General features: G+C 41.6%; 1 protein-coding gene across 1 annotated transcript; it reads right to left on the minus strand.

The window, feature by feature from the left end:
* Positions 1 to 9,202: 9,202 nt before the first annotated feature.
* LOC309550383 (interleukin-17A-like) lies at positions 9,203 to 15,925 on the minus strand (the record flags this gene model as incomplete). Its single annotated transcript, XM_082250777.1, has 3 exons — positions 9,203 to 9,446; positions 13,859 to 14,064; positions 15,737 to 15,925. 3 exons carry the CDS (start codon positions 15,923 to 15,925, stop codon positions 9,203 to 9,205), a joined length of 639 nt encoding a protein of 212 aa, XP_082106903.1.
* Positions 15,926 to 22,312: the final 6,387 nt, after the last annotated feature.

Consider the following 22,312-nt stretch of genomic DNA (forward strand, 5'->3'; position numbering starts at 1 on the left):
AGGCTAGTGACGTATATATACGTCACTTTGCCTGGCCGGGGCTGACTGCCGCAGTATATGTACTTGCTGCGGTCGGCAACCGGTTAAAGAGACGGCAACAAGTGCACCATTGTACAAAAAAGCCCCAATGTTAGCCAGCCTAAATTTGCAAGTTAGGCACTACGTATTATACAAGCACTTTCCAAGAATACATCATTCAGGAACAACTATGCATACCCACATTCCGGTGTATAATGGTCAAAGAGTGCATTCTGGGACAATTTTTATTGGTTATTTGTTATCTAGTATTCATTTTTTTTTTTAATCAAACAGGTTCTTTACTGCATATAAGAAAGACAAGGTTCAGTACAAATAAATACAGTCTGGCAGTATTCAGATCGGTACAAAATATTGTAAGGAAAAAATTTAGCACTTTCCACCCCAGCATTACATCCAGCCACGATATAGAGAAAAGAAGGAAAACATAAATAAAAAAAAGGGGGCAACATGTCATCAAGAGGTACATTAAAAACACCTTCCAGCCCACAATTAAGTGTAAACTAGGTATAACCTTTTAGTCAGATCAAAATAACCAGCCTCAAGGCGTGTTGAAGAACCTATGGGGATCATGTTGGGCAACCAGGGCACAGTAAAAGCGGTGTCTGTACAAGTTCACGTGGACATAGACCCAGGGTAGCTAACCAAGGTAAACATAGTTTTTCAAATTTTCCAGGACAACCCCTATGTTGATATACATACTTTTCAAATATTAGGGTATTTCCCATGTGTGTTATATATAGCTGATGTGAAGGGGGAACAGATGAGTCCCAGAGTAGAAGAATCATCTTTCGAGCCTGGAAAAGGGCACAATTAAATGCCACCCTTTTGGGTTCCTCAGGAATGTTATCACTCAGGATTCCCAGTAGACCACACTTATGCTCCAAGGGTACTTGTGTTTGGAACACCCTATTAAGGGTACCTATAACTGTCGACCAGTAATGGTGTAATTTGGGGCACCACCAGAGAAGATAGATAAGAACACCCCTGTCCTGTTTGCACCAATAGAAAATAGGGTCAGCCGGTACATCCATGCTGAGGCGAGCAGGAGTGTAATGGGATCTGAAGATTATATAGAGCTGAGATAGTTTTTGTGAAGAGATTAGGAAGCTAGTAACCACTGCCTGCAAAGCTTCTTCCCATTGGTCTCCAGACAGTTGACCCAAGTCTCCCTCCCATTGCTCCCGGGTCTTTGAGGGGTAGCCCTCCAAATACGTACTCAGCAACATACTATAACACTGGGAAATAGGACCCTTCACATGAGTGACAGAGGAAATTAAATGCATGATAGGGGTTGGCTATAGGATCCACACATCCCCCGTTCCCTGTGCCCTAACTGCATGCTGTAATTGAAGGTAGTAGAATTTCATATGCGAGGGGAAGGAGAACTTCTCCAGGATGGCCGAAAAAGGTAGTAGCGTCCCATTCTGAAAAACATGAGTCAGATGAGTTACTCTGAACCTCTTCCATCTATCACCCTAGGTCAGTTTGCCCAATTTCTTATAAGATCTGTTATCTCAGATTGGGCTATATGCAGTGAACCCCTCCACACGCTGCAGCTGCCTTGTTTTCCACCAAATTTTATGTAAGAGATTATATGTAGGAAACTGTCTATTTGGTTTGGCAAATAGACCCGCCTCCAGGCCTTCTGGGATTGAGTCCGCACCAGTACAATAAGGCAAGCCGCTGAGGATGGTGCAACAGAAGGTGGAAGGTGTGGAAAACTTCCCTACAAGGTGCTGTAACTGAGCCACCACATTATATAGCCAAGTACTGACCTTTTCGCTAAATCTGGACAATAAGGGGTGTATGTTACAGTGACAATAATCCAACAGATTGGTGGTAACATTTACCCCCAGGTATTTAAATGAGGATATGGTGGGCATGGGACAGGTGGTTGAGACTATCTGGCCCTCCCCGCCCTCCAATAGTAAAAGTGCAGATTTCATCCAGTTCATGGTGAGACCAGAGAAATGTCAAAATCTGGAAATTGTAGCTATGGCAGCCTCCAGAGACAAATCAATGTCATCCAGAAAGAGCAGCATGTCGTCCTTGTACAACATGAGCTTCTCATCAAGATCGCCATAGCGGAATCCAGAAATCAGTGTATTGGCATGTACCAGGGCAGCCAATGGCTCTACGGCAACCACAAACAGCTTAAAGACAGGAGAAAACCTATCAGCATATCTTATAGTGGCCTTGGGAGCATTGTACAGAAGCTGCACCCGCGAGATAAACCTCTCCTCTCCCCAAAGCCAAATTTGGTCAGCACTGCCCATAAATACTTCCGTTCTACAGTATTGAATGCTTTATTAGCATCCAGTGATAGTAGCATCCCTTTGTCCAATGTTGTCAGTGGGTGTTTGTATATTAGGAAATAACCTCCAGAGATTTAAGGATGTGGACTTGTGGGGCATAAAACCTGCTTAATCTGTGTGTATAATGGACAGAATTACCTCATTAAGTCGTTGGGCAAGTATCTTTGCCAGGATTTTAACATCACTCTGCAATAATATTGGTCTGTAGAACCTTGGATCCAGTGGGTCTTTACCCGGTTTCAGAAGCAGAGCAATATTAGCCCTGGACTTAGATGCGGCATTAAAGACTTTCTGGAGGCGTGGTAAAATACATTCCCCATATCTAGTGTACACCTCAACAGGGATACCTTCATCGCCGGGGGCCATGGAAGCTGGGAAGGAGGTGGCAGCCCTCTACACATCATCCAAGGTCAGCGGGGATTCAAGTTTGGAGCTTTGAGCCTGAGACCGTGTGGGAAGTGTTTACTCATCCAAGTAAGCATGCAATTAATCTAGGGAATAGTGACACTGCGATTGGTAAAGGGATTCGTAGTACCTGTTTAGCTCAGCTGCAATGAGGTCAGGGCGATTTAGGATATGGCCATCTGGAGCACGAAGTGCACCTATAGCAGGAGAAGCCTGGTGTGAGCGAGCTGTCCTAGCCAATAAATGGCCTGTGTTCTCCCCCTCCTCACATAGTGCAACTCTAGCTGTTGCACCTGGCTTTCAACCTGTAATATAATATCAGTGGAAGATTGCTTTGTGGCATTTATTTTCGCTATAAAAACTCCCCGTAGGTAAATCTGAAAGGCCTCCCAGCACGTCAGCTCATTCCCAGGCAGGGGATTAGATTTAGAAAAATGCTGTATCTGTGTAACTACTATATCATGGGAGGGAAAAAGTTGCAGCCAGAAGGTGTTCAGCTTCCAAGGGGTCCTGGGGGGGCTGAGCTTGTAACCACACCACGAGAGGGGAATGGTCAGCTACTCCTATGGTAACCGCCTCAGCCCCAGGTTAGACAGTTGTTCTGTGGCATTCTCATCCCCTCATGGTCACTGGGCTTACTTCAGTTACAGACATGTAAGTAATAGGATTTTATCTTTATGATTTTTTCAAGGGAGCAATTTGTTTTTGTTTTTTCCATATATACGTGATTTTTCCATTCTAATATAGGTTTACATTTGCAGACATTTTTTAATCAAGCTCCTGATGAGTGTACATGCTCCACGAAACGCATAGAGCCCATAGATGTGAAGACATAAGATTGGCTATTGACTATGGATTGTTCATAATATATATTTATACACAATTTTTATGATATTTATTTATTGCTATATGAATTATACTTATACATGGACTATATCCCTCTTTTTATGTCAGTTATCCACATGTATATATGTCTGTATTTTATATGGAATATGTCTGTATTTTATATGGATTATGGCTTTTTCTATATATATATGTGTTGAATATTAAATATGTAATAAACCTATTTTGTGATTCTATATAATTCTGTGATTGATTAAGTGACTTACCTCATACAAAGTTCCATGACCACTGTTCCTTTTTTGTACTCCCACGGTAAGTATTCCAGTTGGGAAACCCAAGGAATACTAGAAGTATTACCCAGACAAAGGTCAGTTCTGGATAATGACCCATGTTTTTTAGTGAAGCAAAAAAATGTTTTATCCAGGGGGTGTCCAAACCTCCATAAATCAGTCCAACCCACCTCCGATATCAATTTCCCTAGTGCTGTGGTCCTTCCCCCTCCAGGCCGCAAAAAAGGTGGGAGTCTATCTAATTGCGGGTCCAGGTAGCAATTAAAGTCCCTAAGGAAGAGTACCAGGGTGTCCAGTTTGTCAGCCAGGTACGACAGCAGTTCCCTTAACACCTCCCCTGAAAAGGGAGGCGGTATATATATATATATATATATATATATATATATATATATATATATATAAAAAAGCCAGCACAACAGTGATAGTACACAGTTGACAGTATAGGAAAATAAATCAGCCAGCCAGGTCCACCCAATCAGGACACTGACCCCATGGGAGTAAGCTGTATGTGTGGATTGGTAGCTCCCCAAAAGCCAGGAATAATGAAGGCAGGAGACAGAGTCAGGAGTAAGGTTGTTTCCTGGAGGCATATTATAGCAGGTTGAAAACGTCTAAAACAGGCGAAGATCATGGCCCTTTTCCAAGGATCATGAACACCCCTTACATTCCACGATATCGGAGGAACATCAGCCATAGATTTCCAGCAACTAGTTTGCAATGAAAGTAGGGGGATACCGTCCCTCGACCTTTTCAGAGAGCCCTACAATACGCAGGTTATTGCGACGAAGACGGTTTTCGATATCATCAGTTTTTTTGTTGGCAGCAGCAAGTTGCTAAGCTGCCATTTTTGCATCTCGGGCGATGGCTGGGATTTAATCTTCTATATATCGCTAATTCTGCCCTTAGCCGCAGTGGTGCTGTTAGGGTTCAGGTGGTAGCCTGACAGCAAAGGAAGGCCTATTGCGGGTCAGAGGGCGGAGCTTGGACAGGAACCCCCGAGGTGATTGGCACAGGCTAGCCTGAGGTGCGGAGTCTAAGTATCCACCGGTTTTCGCCAGAGCCTCTATTGGTGAGGATGGACTTCGCTGCGTGTGAATACCAGGTCGCGGTCTCAGGGTCGCCCCACCAAGGTCAATGGTCAAACAACCCGGGGTCGGGACGGGCAGCAGGTCAACAAAGTCAGGAACAAGCCAAAGGTCAAACGGGTATCAAGCAGGTAACAGGACGCAGGTTTCAGTAAACCGGAGGAGCTGCAGACAAGACAGCAAAGACACAGTGCTGCTGAGGGGTTTAAATAAGGCGGCCTGTAGCCAATTACTGCAATTAGTCTGCGCTAGGTTAACCCTTAGATGGCAGACTCATGATAGCACATCAGTGTTCTCAGGGAGTGTTCCTAACAGGTGTGTTCCCTAACCTTTTGCAGATCTTGAGGAAGGAGAGAGACTTCCTCACGCCGACCCCTCAAATCGTTCCTTTTAATCGTCCACTGAGGCTGTGCACTTATGCATGGCATGCAGAATATCACTAAGAGAGGGTTGTGGAGTGTCCTCAGCACCCATCTCTCCCTGACCACACATGGCTGCATCTGTGTACTGTACAGGATCTGGAGAGTAGGAGGACACACACTCCTCCCGAGCTGTCTGCCCCATATAGGCTGACATTTTTTGGGCATATTAAAGGATGTCCTTTGGGGGGCCTTTTCCCAGCTGTTTTAGCGGTTTAGGAGTACCACTCACTGTTCCTCTGTGCTTCTCCGCTCCTCCATGTGAGATCCACCGCTGCTGGGCGCCATCTTGGATTTTTGGAGCCGCGAAGGCCGTGGCATCCTCCCGTCCTTTACAGGTCATCATGGAGACAGGGAGGGTCAGGAAAAACCGTTGGAGGCTGAACAGGGCACAGGGCTGCAGGCTGGAGCGGGAATATGCCGGTCAGAGCGGGAGAGAAGGATCAGTGTCGGGAGCCTGGTGAAGGTGCGAGTGCTCACATGCCTTCGCTAGCCACGCCCCGCTCTAGTATTCATGTTACTTAGTTTAACACATTCAAACATATTCAGTTAACTGTTTATTGCTTTTTGTGCTTTGCATTTACCCACCTTGCAACAATATATTCACTTTATCTGTTAAGTAGTTTGTGGTTTATTTCCGGTGTGCCAATATAGTGTGCTGGTATACCGATACTTAAGTTCCAAATAGGTGTGTCAGAGAGGACAAAGCAATTCACAGAGTTGTGGAAGATGGACCCATCAGACCATGCAGCTCCTGCGGGGTAAGCGCTGCACATGGTACACCCATATTAAGTGAGTACCATGTTACTATGAAGCAGCTGACCTCTCCCCTTTCAACCCCCCCCCCCCCCGCCAATCCAGTGACAGCAGGTGGGGGTTCTTTTCCAGCATTTACTGTCAAATCTTAAGAACAGCACAGCTGAGCATACAGAGATCTGTGAATAAATGAACTATAAGTCCTGTCTGCCACTGTGGACAGTGCTGATGAGCACCCTCATAGTTTATTGACTCTTCCTTCATTTCAGTAACTGTCTGCCTGTATGGGAGGTACAGGAAGACAGCTGTGCTCTGTGTCTAAAGGAGCATGACCTTGCACCTATGATTCAATCATCTCGAGTGCAAAGCTTTGCAGCAGGCAGTGTAAAAAAATAATAAAAGTACATTTTTTTTTAGCCTAAAAAATCATGTGCATTTATTTTTTAATTTTTTTTACAAATGGTGAACTTAGCCTTTAACATATAACGTATATTAGTCATGCAAACATATACAGTATGTATATGGCCGCAGTCATTTCTGTCCATTACATGTGCGGTAACAGCTTTCTGCTCAGTATTGCTGCACAAACACTATGACACTGCAAGTCTTCCAGTAAAATCGCTTCCCTGCTCTCTATGCGGGCTACACCACCCATGTTATAGAGAAGAGGTAAAGGAAGATCGGGCCTCCAACTAACTGAACTTTTATTACTTCCATCAGCTCATCAATCCCAGTTACAACCTTTTGTACCACTTGCCCCATCCTATTAGATTGTAAGCTCTTATGAGCAGGACCTTCTCAACCCTCTTTTAATTTATTTTATTGTATTGTAACTGTACTTTCTCCCTTTATATTGTAAAGCTCTGCACAAACTGTTGGCGCTTTATAAATCCTCTATAATAATAATAATAATATTCTGTAGTTCTGTCCCAAGGTGACAACACTGTTGCTCCATAGATACAGTATGGTGGAGTGTGTGTTTTTACCTTAGGACAGTAAGTGTGTTACTGGTAGGGTCACCAGGTGAAAATAAAAGAAAAGGCCTGAAGATGAAAAGAAAAGTGATGTATTAACCACATCTGGGGACCAGTAAGCTGCAAAATATTACATATTTCTTTGTGGCAAAGTTAACTCTCTCTTGTTTGTCCTGGTGCCCATTTTCACTAAGACTCAAACTGATGAGAAATTAACAAAAATTAGGTTGTGACCAGAACAGGAATAGAATTCTTCCAGTTGGGACAGCTGGAAGTATCTCAGGGACGTTCACCGCACTTCGAAGATATTTCCTCCCACTTTCTGTTGTAGCTCCAGAACAGAACGTAAAAGGAAATCTCATAAATGGGGCACTGATGGCAAAAACAAACAGGGGTTTTCTAAAATGAAAACAAGATTTTCCATTAGAAATAAGGTAGAACTAAAGGCAAAACTATTTTTTTAATTTTGGTTATAGTAGTGGAGTAGGGTACTTATTATTATTATTGTAGGACCCTCCTAGGTAGGTGCTAGTGAGAGAGTATAGTTTTCTGCCTTTCAGAGGAGCAGCAGGCAAATCTATATTGCTTTCTGCTTACCAGAGAGCAGGATCTGTGACTTAGGTCTGCTCATAGTGCTCAGTGTGTGATTCATCTGGTCTAGGGAGTGTTTCACACTGGTCCAATAGGGAGGCATATTGGACAGTGGAGGAAATCGGACCAATGGGTACACAGGCTTTGATACAGCCCCAGTGATTGGCACAGACTGATTGTCTCAGTGCATTGCGGGGGGTGTTATAAAAGTCAGGAGCACATGTGCTGAGGGGTCTTTGGCTGGTGAGCAGAGTCCCGGAGGGAGGGTGGCGGACTGGAGGGGTAAAGACACTGGAGACCCTCGAAAAACAGTATTGTGAGCACAGGGGATCGTTTCTAGATGCCTGACATGAGGGGGGCCACCCCAGGGTAGGATAGTCAGAGGACGGGTGTCAGCAAGTGGAGTGAAAGGGGGTACTAGGTGTGTACCCCGAAGATAATTCATCCTAACAAGTCATCTTCATGGAGACTTAATCCTAAATTCATCTAGTGGCAAGGTGATTCTGCAGCCTGGCTGCAACTTCAGACAGGAGTCCTCATCTACTATGAATAGTTCAAGTTGGAGTATCCCACTCTTCCCTTCTCCCATCCCTAATTTAAATAAAACCACAAAAACAACTACATCCCCTAGACTGTTCATTGACTGAGCCAGAGAGTAAAGAGTTAAATTGTGTATGCTGCAGTTGCTATCGGTAACCCAGGGGGTTCTCAAGTTGAACAATCCAGCAGTCCTCAAGGGGGCAGTGCTACATTATTATTTTGTTTTTTGCTGTCTGTGTGTGATATTTCCCTTCACTTTCTGTCCTATAGCCAAATCAGGAAGTGGGAGAAAGACCCTCCAAAGTGAGGGCATCCCTGGTTGTTGCCAGAATGAGTGCCCCATTGGAAGATTTTCCTTCTATTTCTGTTCTGGGAATGACCCAAATATTGGGATTTTCTTTTACTTTCACTCTTGGTGATATTAGTAAATGGGACAAATAGAGATGGTGAATCTCCCTAATTCTGTTCTAATTTACTTGATACCAGCAATATATTTAATAATTATTGCTAAGACATATGAATTGCACATCAGAAACACATGCATGCACTAAGAATCAAAGCAACGGATCGTGTGATCTTAAAAGGCAGACCAATGCAAAATGTTGGAACTACTTTGAAGTTTTCTGGATAATATTGATTTAATGTATCTGCTGACTGGACCCTCTCTTTAATACTCAATACCACACACAAGTAAATATAAAATCCATTACACAATTTATTTAAAATAGGCTTGCACTTTGGGACATAAAACCAATATAAATACAAAAAAAAATAATTGTTAACAACCACATATATAAATATATAATAGAATAATAATAAAACTGAGAACAGTGCAATAAACTTGCTACGGAACGGGTGCACTTATATCAGTGCTACTTTTTCTCTGTATCTCCCCAATACATGGGCAGCAGAGATGGATGTATCAAAGAACAGAACATCAAGTAGTTATGATGATGACTGCTTTCCAATTGGGGGCTGGGCACAGGTGCAGCCGACGGTGACCATCTTCTTCTCCAACTTGAAGGTAGGGACGCAACCTTTCATCTCACGATGCAGAACCAGGATCTCCTGTTTGATGGCGACTGAGTTCAAACCAAGGTCTACATTGCCTTTTCCATCTACACATCCTTTATGGCGGCAACTGGCTTCAGTTATGACAGATGGGATCCTGTTGAAGTTAATGTCCTGGCTGTGAATAAAAAAAAGGAAATGGAGTTAGTTTAAATATAATGTAGCCACATACATGTACCATATTCTTGATATTGTCCATTGTTGGGCAGAAGCATAAGTGGCAATGGCTACACTATAAGGCTGAGGTATTCCTTCCTCAGGAACCTCCTTCCTTCTTCGGGATATTCCACATTATAAAGAATGTTTAAAAATGCCAGAGGATAATTATATTTATAGTGTTCCCTCTATATCGTGCCCCATCCCATCTTTTTACTGAACCTGCAATGTCTCTGGTAGGGATGATCGAACTTTTCAAAAGTTCGGTTCGGCCTGAACATCCGAACTTCCCGAAAGTTCGGCCCGGATTTCAGAACCCCATTGAAATCAATGGGACCCGAACTTCGGTAATCAAAAAACACAATTTTGAAGCCCTAAAACCCAATAAATGCCCCTAAAAAGTGCCTAGGGTTCTGGGTCATACCCCAGGGACTATTAATCACACAAAAAAAGTTCTTAAAAATTGTCATTTTTGATAGAGAGCCAATTATTGGAAAAATTAAAAAAAAAATAAATAAATAAATAAAATAAAAAAATGTATTTGGATTTAGTATCTGGGGTGTCTAAAAAGTGTACCTGTGAAGTTTCAGCTCTGTAGCATGTCCAGAACCATAAAAAAAAGATTGTTTGTATTAGAACACTTACAGAACAGGTTAGTGGCTTCTCGCTTTTCACACCTTGCCGGTTTAATAGCAGGCGTTTTTTTGGGCATTTTTTGGGTTCTTTTGAGGCAGGAAAAACATCTGAACTTGTGTATATGGGTATATATGCCACTATACACAAGTTCAGATGTTTTGCCTGCCTCTAAAGAACCCAAAAAAATGCCCAAAAAAAAGCTAGCGTCAAAAAAAAAAACTCCCAGGTGTGTTGTTGCAGGCATTTTTTGGGGGTTTTTGGAGGCAGGCAAAACATCTGAACTTGTGTACACACACATACTTATATGTATTTTACACTTAGACATATATAGGTGTTATAGGAGCGTAACCATATTAGTGTAAATGATTTCATTAGCGCAAGCATATATTTCTGCTACTATCACACCTATATATGTCTAGGTGTGTATATACATATAAGTATGTGTGTATATATATACCCGTATACACAAGTTCAGATGTTTTGCCTGCCTCCAAAAACCCCAAAAAAATGCCTGCAACAACACATCTGGGCGTTTTTTTTTTTTTGGCGCTAGCGTTTTTTTGGGCATTTTTTGGGGTTCTTTGGAGGCAGGCAAAACATCTGAACTTGTGTATACGGGTGTATATACACACATACTAATATGTATATACACACCTAGACATATATAGGTGTGATAGTAGCAGAAATATATGCTTGCGCTAATGAAATCATTTACACTAATATGGCTCCGCTCCTATAACACCTATATATGTCTAAGTGTAAAATACATATAAGTATGTGTGTATATATACCACTATACACAAGTTAAGATGTTTTGCCTGCCTCCAAAAACGCCCCAAAAATGCCTGCAACAACACACCTGGGCGTTTTTTTTTTTTTTGACGCTAGCGTTTTTTTGGGCATTTTTTTGGGTTCTTTGGAGGCAGGAAAAACATCTGAACTTGTGTATACGGGTACTTATATGTATATACACACCTAGACATATATAGGTGTGATAGGAGCGTAACTATATTGGTGTTAATTATTTCATTAGCGCAAGTAGTTTTTTCTGCTCCTTTCACACCTATATATGTGCAGGTGTATATATACAGACATGTGTGTGTATATATACCCCCTATACACATGTTCAGATGTCATGCCTGACTCCAAACATGTGCTCAAAAAATTACTATAGACGCATGCAGCAAAAAAGAATGCTGACAGGTGAGAAGCCATATCCCTGCAGCGAAAGTGACTTGCGAGAAACTAGCTTTTCTCTATAGCGGTCACCCTGATATGGAAGGGTTTGGTCACCCTGCCATAGCAGTCACTGTCAGTTCACCCTACACTACATTACGGTCACCCTGATATGGAAGGGTTTGGTCACCCTGCCATAGCAGTCAGTTCACCCTACACTACATTATGGTCACCCTGACACTTCACACTTTCCCTACAGAAACTAAATTTTTGAAGCTAACTAAAGTGTAAAAGAGCACTCTAACTACACTAGATATCCCTTTCCTCACACTAATAAATGCTAAATGACACTTTTAAAGTAAAATTAACAGAACTGCTTCCACTCTCTTCCATGTCCTGTATAACAATGCTAGGAATTTGGAGGGGGCTATCTTATATACTGGGGGGTGTATTCACTAATGATTGGCCTAGGGACCCCCTAGTCACTCCAATCACATTCCTAGCATTCTCCTGCCCCCTCAATTGGCTTTTGCTAATGGTTCTGGTCCAATCACAGGCTTTTAAAGCCCATTTCCTGAACCATTGCATTTTGGTCGGTTCTGGTTGCCGAATTCCGAACTTTTTGGGCAAAAAGTTCTAAATTCGGCCGAACCTCGAATACCCAATATTCGGGCCGAACCGATGGTCGACCCGAACCGTTCGATCATCCCTAGTCTCTGGTACATTGGAAGCTAGTATTTGCAAAGGTGGAGCTGCCAGTACCAACAAAAGGCCATTAGGATTAGAAGGTTTTCCAAGCAAGGGTCAAGCAAATCTATTGCTCACTGTCTTTTAAAATGAAAAAGCTCTTTAAGTCTTATTAGATGTACTAGTCAAGTTTCACCTTTTGTGCCAATTAAGCTCTGCCTTTTGTACCCTTAGGCTTGCCATACATGTTCATTTTTCTTGTACAATTTTCTTTTAGATTTACCTTAAACTATGTACTGCAAATACCTGCCTAAGTGGATACAATTGAGACCTCATATTATATGGTTTTTCGTAAATCTAAAGGAAAATTGTACAAGGAAGTTGAACATGTATGGCAAGCCTTCAGGGGTATGTAAACCCAACAATGAACTTATCTTATTTGGTCCCTTTTGGTCTACTAAAAATAAATTGAGAGCATTTTATTATATCTGTTTGATAGGGGCAACAAATTATCAATTGACCCTTCCAGCAACCCTGTGAGCTGGTCATTTCCTGAGATCCTTACCTGTGCTGCACTCTGATCAGATAGATTTTTCTCAGCATCTCTGAAAACTATTTATTTATGTTTTTTTTCAAAGGAAAATGGGAGACTATTTGGTCCTATCCTAGGGTGATAGTGCTGCTCCACCACAGATACAGGGCAATGGGTGAGCATTGTCAGCCTAGAACAGTAATTGTGTTACTGGCAGGAGCACCTGGTAAAAATAAAGGAAAAACTAAATGCAGCCACCAATTTGGGGGTTGGAAAGCCCCACTTTTCTCCACCATTTATCCTTATTCCAGGATGGATCTGAGCGATTCTAATTGGACAAAGTGGTCCCATGCCAGCACATGACCAAGTGGTCCCATGCCAGCACATGACCAAGTGGTCCCATGCCAGCACATGATCAATCAGAAATGCTCTGATCCTTTTCAGAAACCCAAAGGGAAGAAGGAGAAAAAGAGCAGGGCTTTCATTTGCCAGAATGCTGCACTGGCTTCTTGGAAAATGACAGCTACTCACCCACTGAGGTAAGTACAGTGGGGGCCGAGAGGGTGGGAAGGAAGTATTGTGTTAGTTCGCCTTTTCATTTTTTGTGAAAAAGTGAACTTACACTGTAAAAATAATTCTGTTACTGAAAAGTATGAATATTACTCTGCAATCTGTCCTGCTTGAAACCACACTGAAATTATTTTTCTTGTACAAAGCTTTGCAAAGTTATTTAAAAGTTAAACTTTTTAATTGTGAAACTAAAGAAAACTAAAGAACAAAACAATAAAAAAAAAAAAAAAGTTGAAATTATAATGGTTAATATAATTGAATTGCAAAATACAATGAGCAGAAAAATAAGGGGAAGAAGGAGGTAGTTAAGGCTGATTATAGTATACAAATGGTTAAATAGAGACATTATTTATTAGATTTTTTTTTTAACTTGTCCAGTTGCTTTACCTGACATCATATGCATATTAATGCCCATCTCTTTGATCTGCAAATGAACGAAACAGAGTAGATACAAAAGTAAAAATGTTACTTTCTATATCTCTATTTCTCATCTCAACGTGTCAGACAGCAGCAGCTGCTAGAGCTGCTGTATGTACACAGCAACTCCCAGCTTTTATTTAGGAGAGGTCCAGCAGCAGCTGGACAGAAGGGCTGGACATACCATACACTTCCTGCATACTAAGATAGATATTTTTTTGGGCACCTGAAGCATGCCCAGTGTCCTAAACTAGTCAATGTAATTTTTTTATATCTGCTTAGAATTCAGAGTACAGGTGCTCCTTGAAAAGACCCCTTGTTTGGAGGATAGTTTATAGGTGGTATGGACCAATTACCTGTAGTCCCATGGAGAGGTGGATCTTCTCCTTAAATCGCCTACTGATACATGAGATTGGCCACTGATGTTCAGACTGATTTTGACCGAAGATGGGAACGGCATTTCTTTGGTGATTGGGCATCCAACTTTCTTGAGTAGTGGTGAGGCCAATGTGTAACCAGGCAATATAACACCCATAAGACACAGCAATAACGCAAAGAGAGACTGTAGGAAGGAAAATAACAAATTAAAGTTGAATACAGTGTTGAAGTCATTTTATCATATGTCATTTCAGAGCACGATAAATATTTAATCTGATTTAAAAGGCAGTTAAAATACATCTTTATTTTAAAATTAGGGATCCAGTCACTCTTATTGTGACAACTGCATCTGGAATACTTCAGGCACAATAACATACAAATGTAATAATGGTCTGAAGTCTATCCACAGCTCATAGATCTCCAGAGTCATCAGTAGCCCTGAGAGACTACGCCAGAGCAGTTCATTGTAGTTAACAGTTTTTTTAAATAAAAATCACATAGTAAATGTACTTAAATTTTTACTAGGATCAGGAAAGGTTCAAATAATTAATAAGTGTAAAGTCATACACGTAAAACCCACTGGGCTGAATGAGGGGAAAAAAAGATTCCACCATCTAGGACAAACAGTGTAGGTGTGTGAGTCTCCCACTGCCTGCCATTGTATTCTGACAGCGGGAACCCACAGTTGTCTAAATATCGGGACAGCAACTGCATTTCATTGACTGCAGTCACTGTTCTGATTACTTTTTTTACCAACCTGTTTTTATTTATTTCCCAGTCAAAGCTTAAATCTGTCAATGATGGATCCATCCATGACCAACTTAAGATAAAGTCATTAAACTTTCCCTGCAGTAGGTTTCACTATTAAATTCCTTGTTTGGAACTACATGGAAATGTCATGCAACTAATTTAGTACAGGCATAAGTATTTAACATATTCAATGCACAATCCCCACCTTCACTCTCTTCAGACAGAAAATAGTAATGTTAAAAAATTTTGACTTCAATCTGTCTTAAAGTGGTTCAAAAGGCCTTCATTGTGCAGCAGCCCCCCTCAGCCACCCTAATACTTACCTGTGCCCCATCTTGATCCAGTGATGTTGCATGAGAACCTCGGCTGCCCGGGACTCTCCTTCCTGATTGGCTAAGACACAGCCGCGGACGCCATTGTCAGTGGGCCAATGAGGAGAATGGACACACAGAACAGCGGCTCGGCTCGGGAGCCCCCACAGCAAGCTGCTTGCTGTGGGGGCACTCGGCAGGAGGGAGAGGCCAGGAGCGCTGGCAGGGGACACAAGAAGAGGAGGATCTAGGCTGCTCTGTGCAAAACATTTTAATTATTTTTAAGCAGTAAAAAACAAGACTTAAATGTCACTTTAAGTTCAGGGGATCTTGCCCTTTGAATATACTCAATAAATCAACAAACCTTTCAACAAGATTAATGGATAGATAGATAGATAGATAGATAGATAGATAGATAGATAGATAGATAGATAGATAGATAGATAGATAGATAGATAGATAGATAGATAGATAGATAGATAGATAGATAGATAGATCGATCTGAAAATTGGCAATAAAGAACTTACAAATTAAATGACAGGTTTGTCAAAGTTTGCATAGATAAATGGATAGATAAACAGTATGTAAAAATAGATAGATAGATAGATAGATAGATAGATAGATAGATAGATAGATAGATAGATAGATAGATAGATAGATAGATAGATAGATAGATAGATAGATAGATAGATAGATAGATAGATAGATAGATAGATAGATAGGTAGGTAGGTAGATAGATAGAGAGATAGATAGATAGATCCTTTCATAAACTTAAAATAAATCCTAGTTCTTACAAAAGATGGTCTGAAGGTTTCCATAGTAGTGGTGGCTCTTCTGTGCATCAGTAGAGAGTTAGTAGAAGGAGTGAGTGGCACAGTGCAGGACCCCTCTATTATATACACGGCACACTGGGGTTTCCATCTTTGTGTGGTTACAATTTGTGGTTTCTTATCAATGCAGCAGCGGTTTTTCTCTGCAATCATTTCACCTTAAAGGATGTCGTACTGTCTTCCCTTTTTTTTTTTTTTCTACGAATAGAAGGAAAATGTAAGGTACTCAATCTTGAACTGTATGTCTGGTGGCCCATGAGCTGGAATCTAAATGTAACTTATTAACCAGAGCTGGAAGGCTGTCAAGAATTTGCATAGTATTCCGCATTACCTTATAGACAAATGAGGTCATGGTTTAGTATTGTGTTTGACACGTGTGATTTTTTTTTACTTTTGTAACTGAGCAATAACCACAGTTTCAATTAAAAAAAAAAATGTATTGTAAAGAAAAATTGACATTATCATTACTAGCTTTTTGTCAATTGTTTTAGACAACCAAATGGCACCTGATGGGATTAAGGTATACATGTTTGAGTTACCATCTTGGAATTTACCTACTTTAAAAATGTATTCCATTCGAAACTGACATTTATTTTTCTATTTTATTTTATTTATTTTTTTGTGATAGTTGAACCATAAAAGCTGAACTCCAAGCAAACAACTAAATATCCAGTTTAATTACACATAAATGGGTCATCTTATCTGCCAAAGGAGGGTAACACCTCTTCTCTGGCAGAATTATAGTGAAAAACCCTCTCAATAAAATCTCATTTACAGTATGCTTTAGTATGTTAAAATTTCAAAAGACGACTAATTACTGATGTTTTGAAATCTGCAGTTTTTAATAAAAGTGTTAGAAATTCTGTATATAGCCCTACAGTACAGGCAGTGCACAATCCACATAAGCTTTGCTGCTTAACTGCAGACAGGAAACTGAAAACTTTATTCAGAGAAAAGACACAAAGCATACCATAGATGCAGCTATAAACGTATAAACATTGCCATCTACTGGTTGAAGAATATATCTCTACTAAATACTGATGTACAGTAGTTGTTGCACAAAAATCAATTCTGTATTCCAACAAAAATTATACCTGGCGATCCTGTTATAAAGGTCCTTATTCACACAGTTTCTGCTATATGGTAAAACACTCTGTCCCTGTTGTTGATTGTTCTCCTGTATTGTCACTCTGTCTTTGCTTCCATTAACCTCCCTAGCGGTATTCCCGAGTGTGGCTCAGGGTTAATGTAAAGTACCAAAAGCGGTAACCCCGAGCCACACTTAGGATTACCCCACAATAAAACTCACCTTCCCCTGCGATCCCCCGCCGTCCTCCCCAGCCGTCCTCCCCAGCCATCCTCCAGCCATCCTCCCCTGCCGTCCTCCCACTGTGTGCTCAGCAGATGTCAGTACCTGTCTTCTGGTTGCCTTCCCTGCGAGTGTCGCAACGCAGGGAGGTGGAACCTGCGTCAATTTCAAAAAAGTAAATAAAACAAATGACATCATACAAAGTTGTTATCCTAACGGATTACACTGTATCAAGCCATTTCACCTCAGGTTTTCACCTGCAACAAAAGTGTCATTGACAAAAAAGGCCTTCCCAAAAGCATTTGTCCAATAACAGTGTGTCCCTGAACACCATAAACTTACTCCCCCAGGGGTCCGAGGATAAAACAAAGGTGCACTATGCATAGGATATGTCGCAAAAGTAATGTTCATACATTATAACCAAATGCATTAAGCTTAAAGTTCATCACACTGATGCATAAACTGTCTCTTAAATGATCAAATTAGTGTTAATCCCAGTGCTTAAATTGCCAGTCAGGTGAATGTTGATTTCCTCCACCACATCGCATGTGCTCCCCTCTAGACAATGGGCACTCACCAGATCCTATTGAAAATAGAGCCTTATGCATTCACATTATCTCCACTCTGATTCCTCTCCACCAGACCAATCCTTATATGGGCTCTCACAGACCGGGTATCTCTCACATGTACTCAGTGGTATGCCTTGATCATAACTCGAATAGTCATCGTGGGTAGGTAAACATTGGTTAAAAGGAAACAAGGACGGAAGAAGGACTGATACTGTAATATTGTTTTCACAAGATTATTAAACACAAGATATACACTGCACACCCACTCCCCTTTAATGATCCTGCTCACATTTTGAAACAAAGAACATCGCCATAAATATGTAGCCTAAGGGCAGTAACATCAGAGCCCTCCTCACCGCGTCCGCACTGTATCCAGCCAAGGTCCGCGACGAGTTCTGGAAGTGCGGGCTAAATGTCACTGTTTCCATGGAGACCACATGCTCATGCACTGACGCGTTTCGTCATCATGACTTCTACCGAGGGTGTGGGTGCGTGGCACAGGTCTCGGCTTATATACACACTGCCATCAGCTGCTTCTGCATTTAACCCTTCAATCATTCTAATGACAAATGTGGGAATTTGCAATAGTGTCTCGTTGCCCTTAGAGTATGTGCAACGTGAAACAGAATTAACTAAAAGTAAATTCAGAAAAATCAAAACAGGTTACAGCATGCTTATTATAATCAAATAAACACTCAGATGGGCACCCTTATAAGGCATTGTGAAGACAAGCACATATACCAGCATTATAACATGCTGACATCTATTAATGCATAAACTACCACAATTAAGCATTGTATTTCAATGTGCATTATGCCCAATCATGGGTGTTACCCTCCTAGTATTCTTAAAAAAAATCAGATATGAATACTGAAAGTAAAAAGAATTATATAAAAATGCACAATAGGATAAAATAAAATAAAATCAATTATAAATTATGTCATCCTTCATAATGAAGGCCATCTCAATGACATATCAATGGAACTGTACGTCATGAATAACTGCATATTTCACAATGACAGTGCTGCAGTATAAGTCAAGTTAAATAGAACTCAAAATTTAATGATTAGATATTCTTTCCCAGCTTCATCCGAGTCATCCCACTCGTCCGCATGTCAGGCACCCCACATCACATTCAATTTCCAGAGGGCCATCCTGCATGACATGACCACGCGTTGGGACAACATGGACTTAATAGTTGCTTAAAAAACAATTTAACCACTTCCCGACCGTTCCAATAGGCAAAAGACGGCGGGAAGGGTGTTGCATTATCCTGACCGGACATCAACATCATATGACCCGGGGGCGCGCAGAGTGGCGATCGGTGAGGCGGCGTGTCACTCTGACACACCGCACCCCCGATCTCGGAAAAGAGCCTACTGACATAGGCTCTTTACCATGTGAACAGCTGTGTCCAATCACAGCTGGTCACATAGTACACAGGAAGAGCCGTTGATTGGCTTTCTTTAGTTGGTGCCTGACATGCACGAGTAGAGGAGAGCCGATCTGCAGCTCTCCTGACAGGGGGGGGGGTCTGCACTGGTAATCAGAGCATACCAGTGCAGACCCTTGGGGGGGGTGCCACTTGAACCACCAGGGATGCCCACCCATGACCCCAGGGATGCCCACCCATGGCCCCAGGGATTCCCACCATGGCCACCAGGGATGGCAATCAGGGCTCAGGGAGCCTGCCAGTGCCCTCCCCATCAGTGCTGCCCACCAGTGCACTCCCCATCAGTGCTGCCCACCAGTGCCCATCATTGCCATCTATCAGTGCCGCCCACCAGTGCCCATTATTGCCCACCAGTGCCACCTATCAGTGCCCATTAGTGCCCATCAGTGCCGCCTATCAGTGCCATCTATCAGTGCCCATCAGTGCCACCTATCAGTGCCCACCAATGCTGCATATCAGTGCTACCTATCAGTGCCACATATCAGTGTCCATTAGTGCTGCCTATTAGCGCCGCATATTAGTGCCACCCCATCAGTGCAACCCCATCAGTGCCACCCCATCAGTGCCTCCTCATCAGTGCCTGTCAGTGCGGCCTTATCAGTGCTCATCAGTGCAGGAAAAAACGTATTTATTTACAAAATTGTATAACATAAACAAAAAAAACTTTTTTTTTTTTTTTCAAACTTTTTGGTCTTTTTTTATTTGTTTAGCAAAAAAGAAAAACCTTGCGGTGATCAAATACCACCAAAAGAAAGCTCTATTTGTGGGAAAAAAATTACATAAATTTGGTTTAGGTACAGTGTTGTATGACCACGCAATTGTCATTCAAAAAGCAACAGCGCTAAAAGCTGAAAATTGGCCTGTGCAGGAAGGGGATGAAAGTGCCTGGTATTAGGGGGCTAAGGAGTTGGTTAAATAGATCCACTGCGTCTCTCTCTTCAACAATTTCCTGACCCTACTGGATCCTCGCCAAGCTGGGGGCATCTTGTCTATTCCCCAAAACTTGAGACCAGACGGGTTCCTCCTATGTTTTTCCCTGAAATGCAAGGGAACACTGTGGTCCTTATATCCAATGGTTATTTTGTAGATGTGTTCAGATATTCGCTTGCCAAGGGTTATTTTTGTGCGGCCTATATAAATCAGACCGCACGGACATTCCATTCCATACACTACATGGATAGACACACAGGAAATAAAATCCTTGATCTCAAAGGATTTTCCATTGGCATTGGATGTAAAAGATGTAAGACCTCTATAATGTGTGTTAACCTGATGACAGGCCTTACACCTCCTACATGTGAAAAAACCTAACCTAACTATTTTGTCCCCAATAGTTGGAGGTTTTCACCTGGTGACTTTTCCAGTGCCCTGCCTGTGATTTTCCAGGTCTTTGTGTCTGGAAAATCGAGAACGACCATGGTGTCCAAAAAGCGTTCTTTTTGTGCAAAAGCTCTTTTAGACTAACTGGAAAAACAGTGACAGCAAAAAAGAGTTACTTGAAGAACCGGGTGATAGCGATTAATGGGAAAATTCGTCATCAGGTACGGAAAGTGACGACAGTGACGATTCTGCTCAGCGATGTGTGGACCTAGTGCTCTATTGACTGCGGTACAGATCAGGCAGCACCCCAAAGATTCCCATTTACAGGAGCACCTGGTATGATAGGTGATGTTGACCATGACAACCTCTTGGCATACCTACAATTATTTTTGAGGTTATTGAAAAAATTGTTACCGAGACCAACCGGTACAAAGAGCAACAATGCACTACGCATCAGAGGTTTGCAAGATGCAGAAAGTGGGAACCAGTGACCAAAGATGACCTTTGGAAATTTCTGGGCCTAATAAGTCTTCAGGGAGTGGTGGGGAAACCACTACAGAAGTGGTATTGGACAACCAATACATTACTTGCCACTCCATTCAATGGCATAGTCATGTCAGAATACAGATTTTCCCTCATAATGAAATATTTCCACTTTGAAAATAATGAAGTATTTGATGAAACTACTCATCCTGCACCAAAACTATAAAAAAAAATTGGGAAGTATCTGAAATGATTCTTCAGAATTTCCAACAGAGCTATGTGCCAGAAAGAGACATCAGCATAGATCAAAGTCTAATGGCCTACAATGGAAGGCTCAGCTGGGTGCAATTCATTGGATCAAAGAGGGCATGATTTGGCGTAAAATCCTACATGCTAAGCGAATCGTCAACTGGCTACATTTGGAATTCAGTGATATTGATATACACTGGAAAAGGAATGAAGTTTGATGAAAAATACAGTCATTATGGAATGGCAACAGCTTCTGTTCTTTCACTAATTGAGCCATTGCTAAATCAGTGCTATTGTGTAAAAACTGACAACTTTTATACATCTCCTGAACTTTATGAGGTTCTACTGCACAACAAAACTGATGCCAATGGAACCGTAAGGGCTAACTGGCACGACATGCCGCCAATGTTTGGCAAAAAGAAGCTCAAAACTGGAGAAATGGTTGCCGGGCAGAAAGGCAAAATGATGGCACTGCGATGGAGGGACAAGAAAGATGTGTGCCTAATGAGTACAGTGCATAACACCTCCATTGTTATTGTAGGCATGAAAGGTGGGAAATAAGTCATGAACCCTCATGTAGTGATAGACTACAACAACACCATGGGAGGTGTCAACAGAGCCAACCAAGCAATGACATTCTACCCAGCTATAAGGAAGCAGCAAAAAAATACTATAAGATCTTTAGACATGTTCTTGAGCAATGCTTGTGGAATGCCTACATTCTGCTAAAAAAAAGAGTGACAAGCCTGTGATTCATTCTGACTTCATTTGGAAAGTCACCAAACACCATCAATGGCTGTGAACAGATCTGGACATTATGCTGTTGGCGTTGTCAAGCCAGAACGCCTGACTGGGCGTCAATTCATGTACTACATCCCACCAACTGAGAAAAAGTCAGCATCTACAAGGATGTGCGTGGTTTGTTGCTCGAAGAGAGATGACAGTGGAAGGAAAAGAAGAAAAGAAACCAGATTCTATTGTCCCGATTGTGACGTCGGACTTTGTGCAGTCCCATGTTTCAAAATATTTTATACCCGAGATGTTTACTAAACCTTTATTACAGTGACTAGTAATATCGCACCCCTTGTTTGTACACATTTTAGTGTTTTTGGTTTGATTATATTATTGAAAATGTATTATTATTATATTATAATTTA

This window comes from Pelophylax lessonae (genome assembly GCF_965119305.1).
Source record: "Pelophylax lessonae genome assembly, chromosome: 3".
Taxonomy (NCBI): Eukaryota; Metazoa; Chordata; class Amphibia; order Anura; family Ranidae; genus Pelophylax; species Pelophylax lessonae.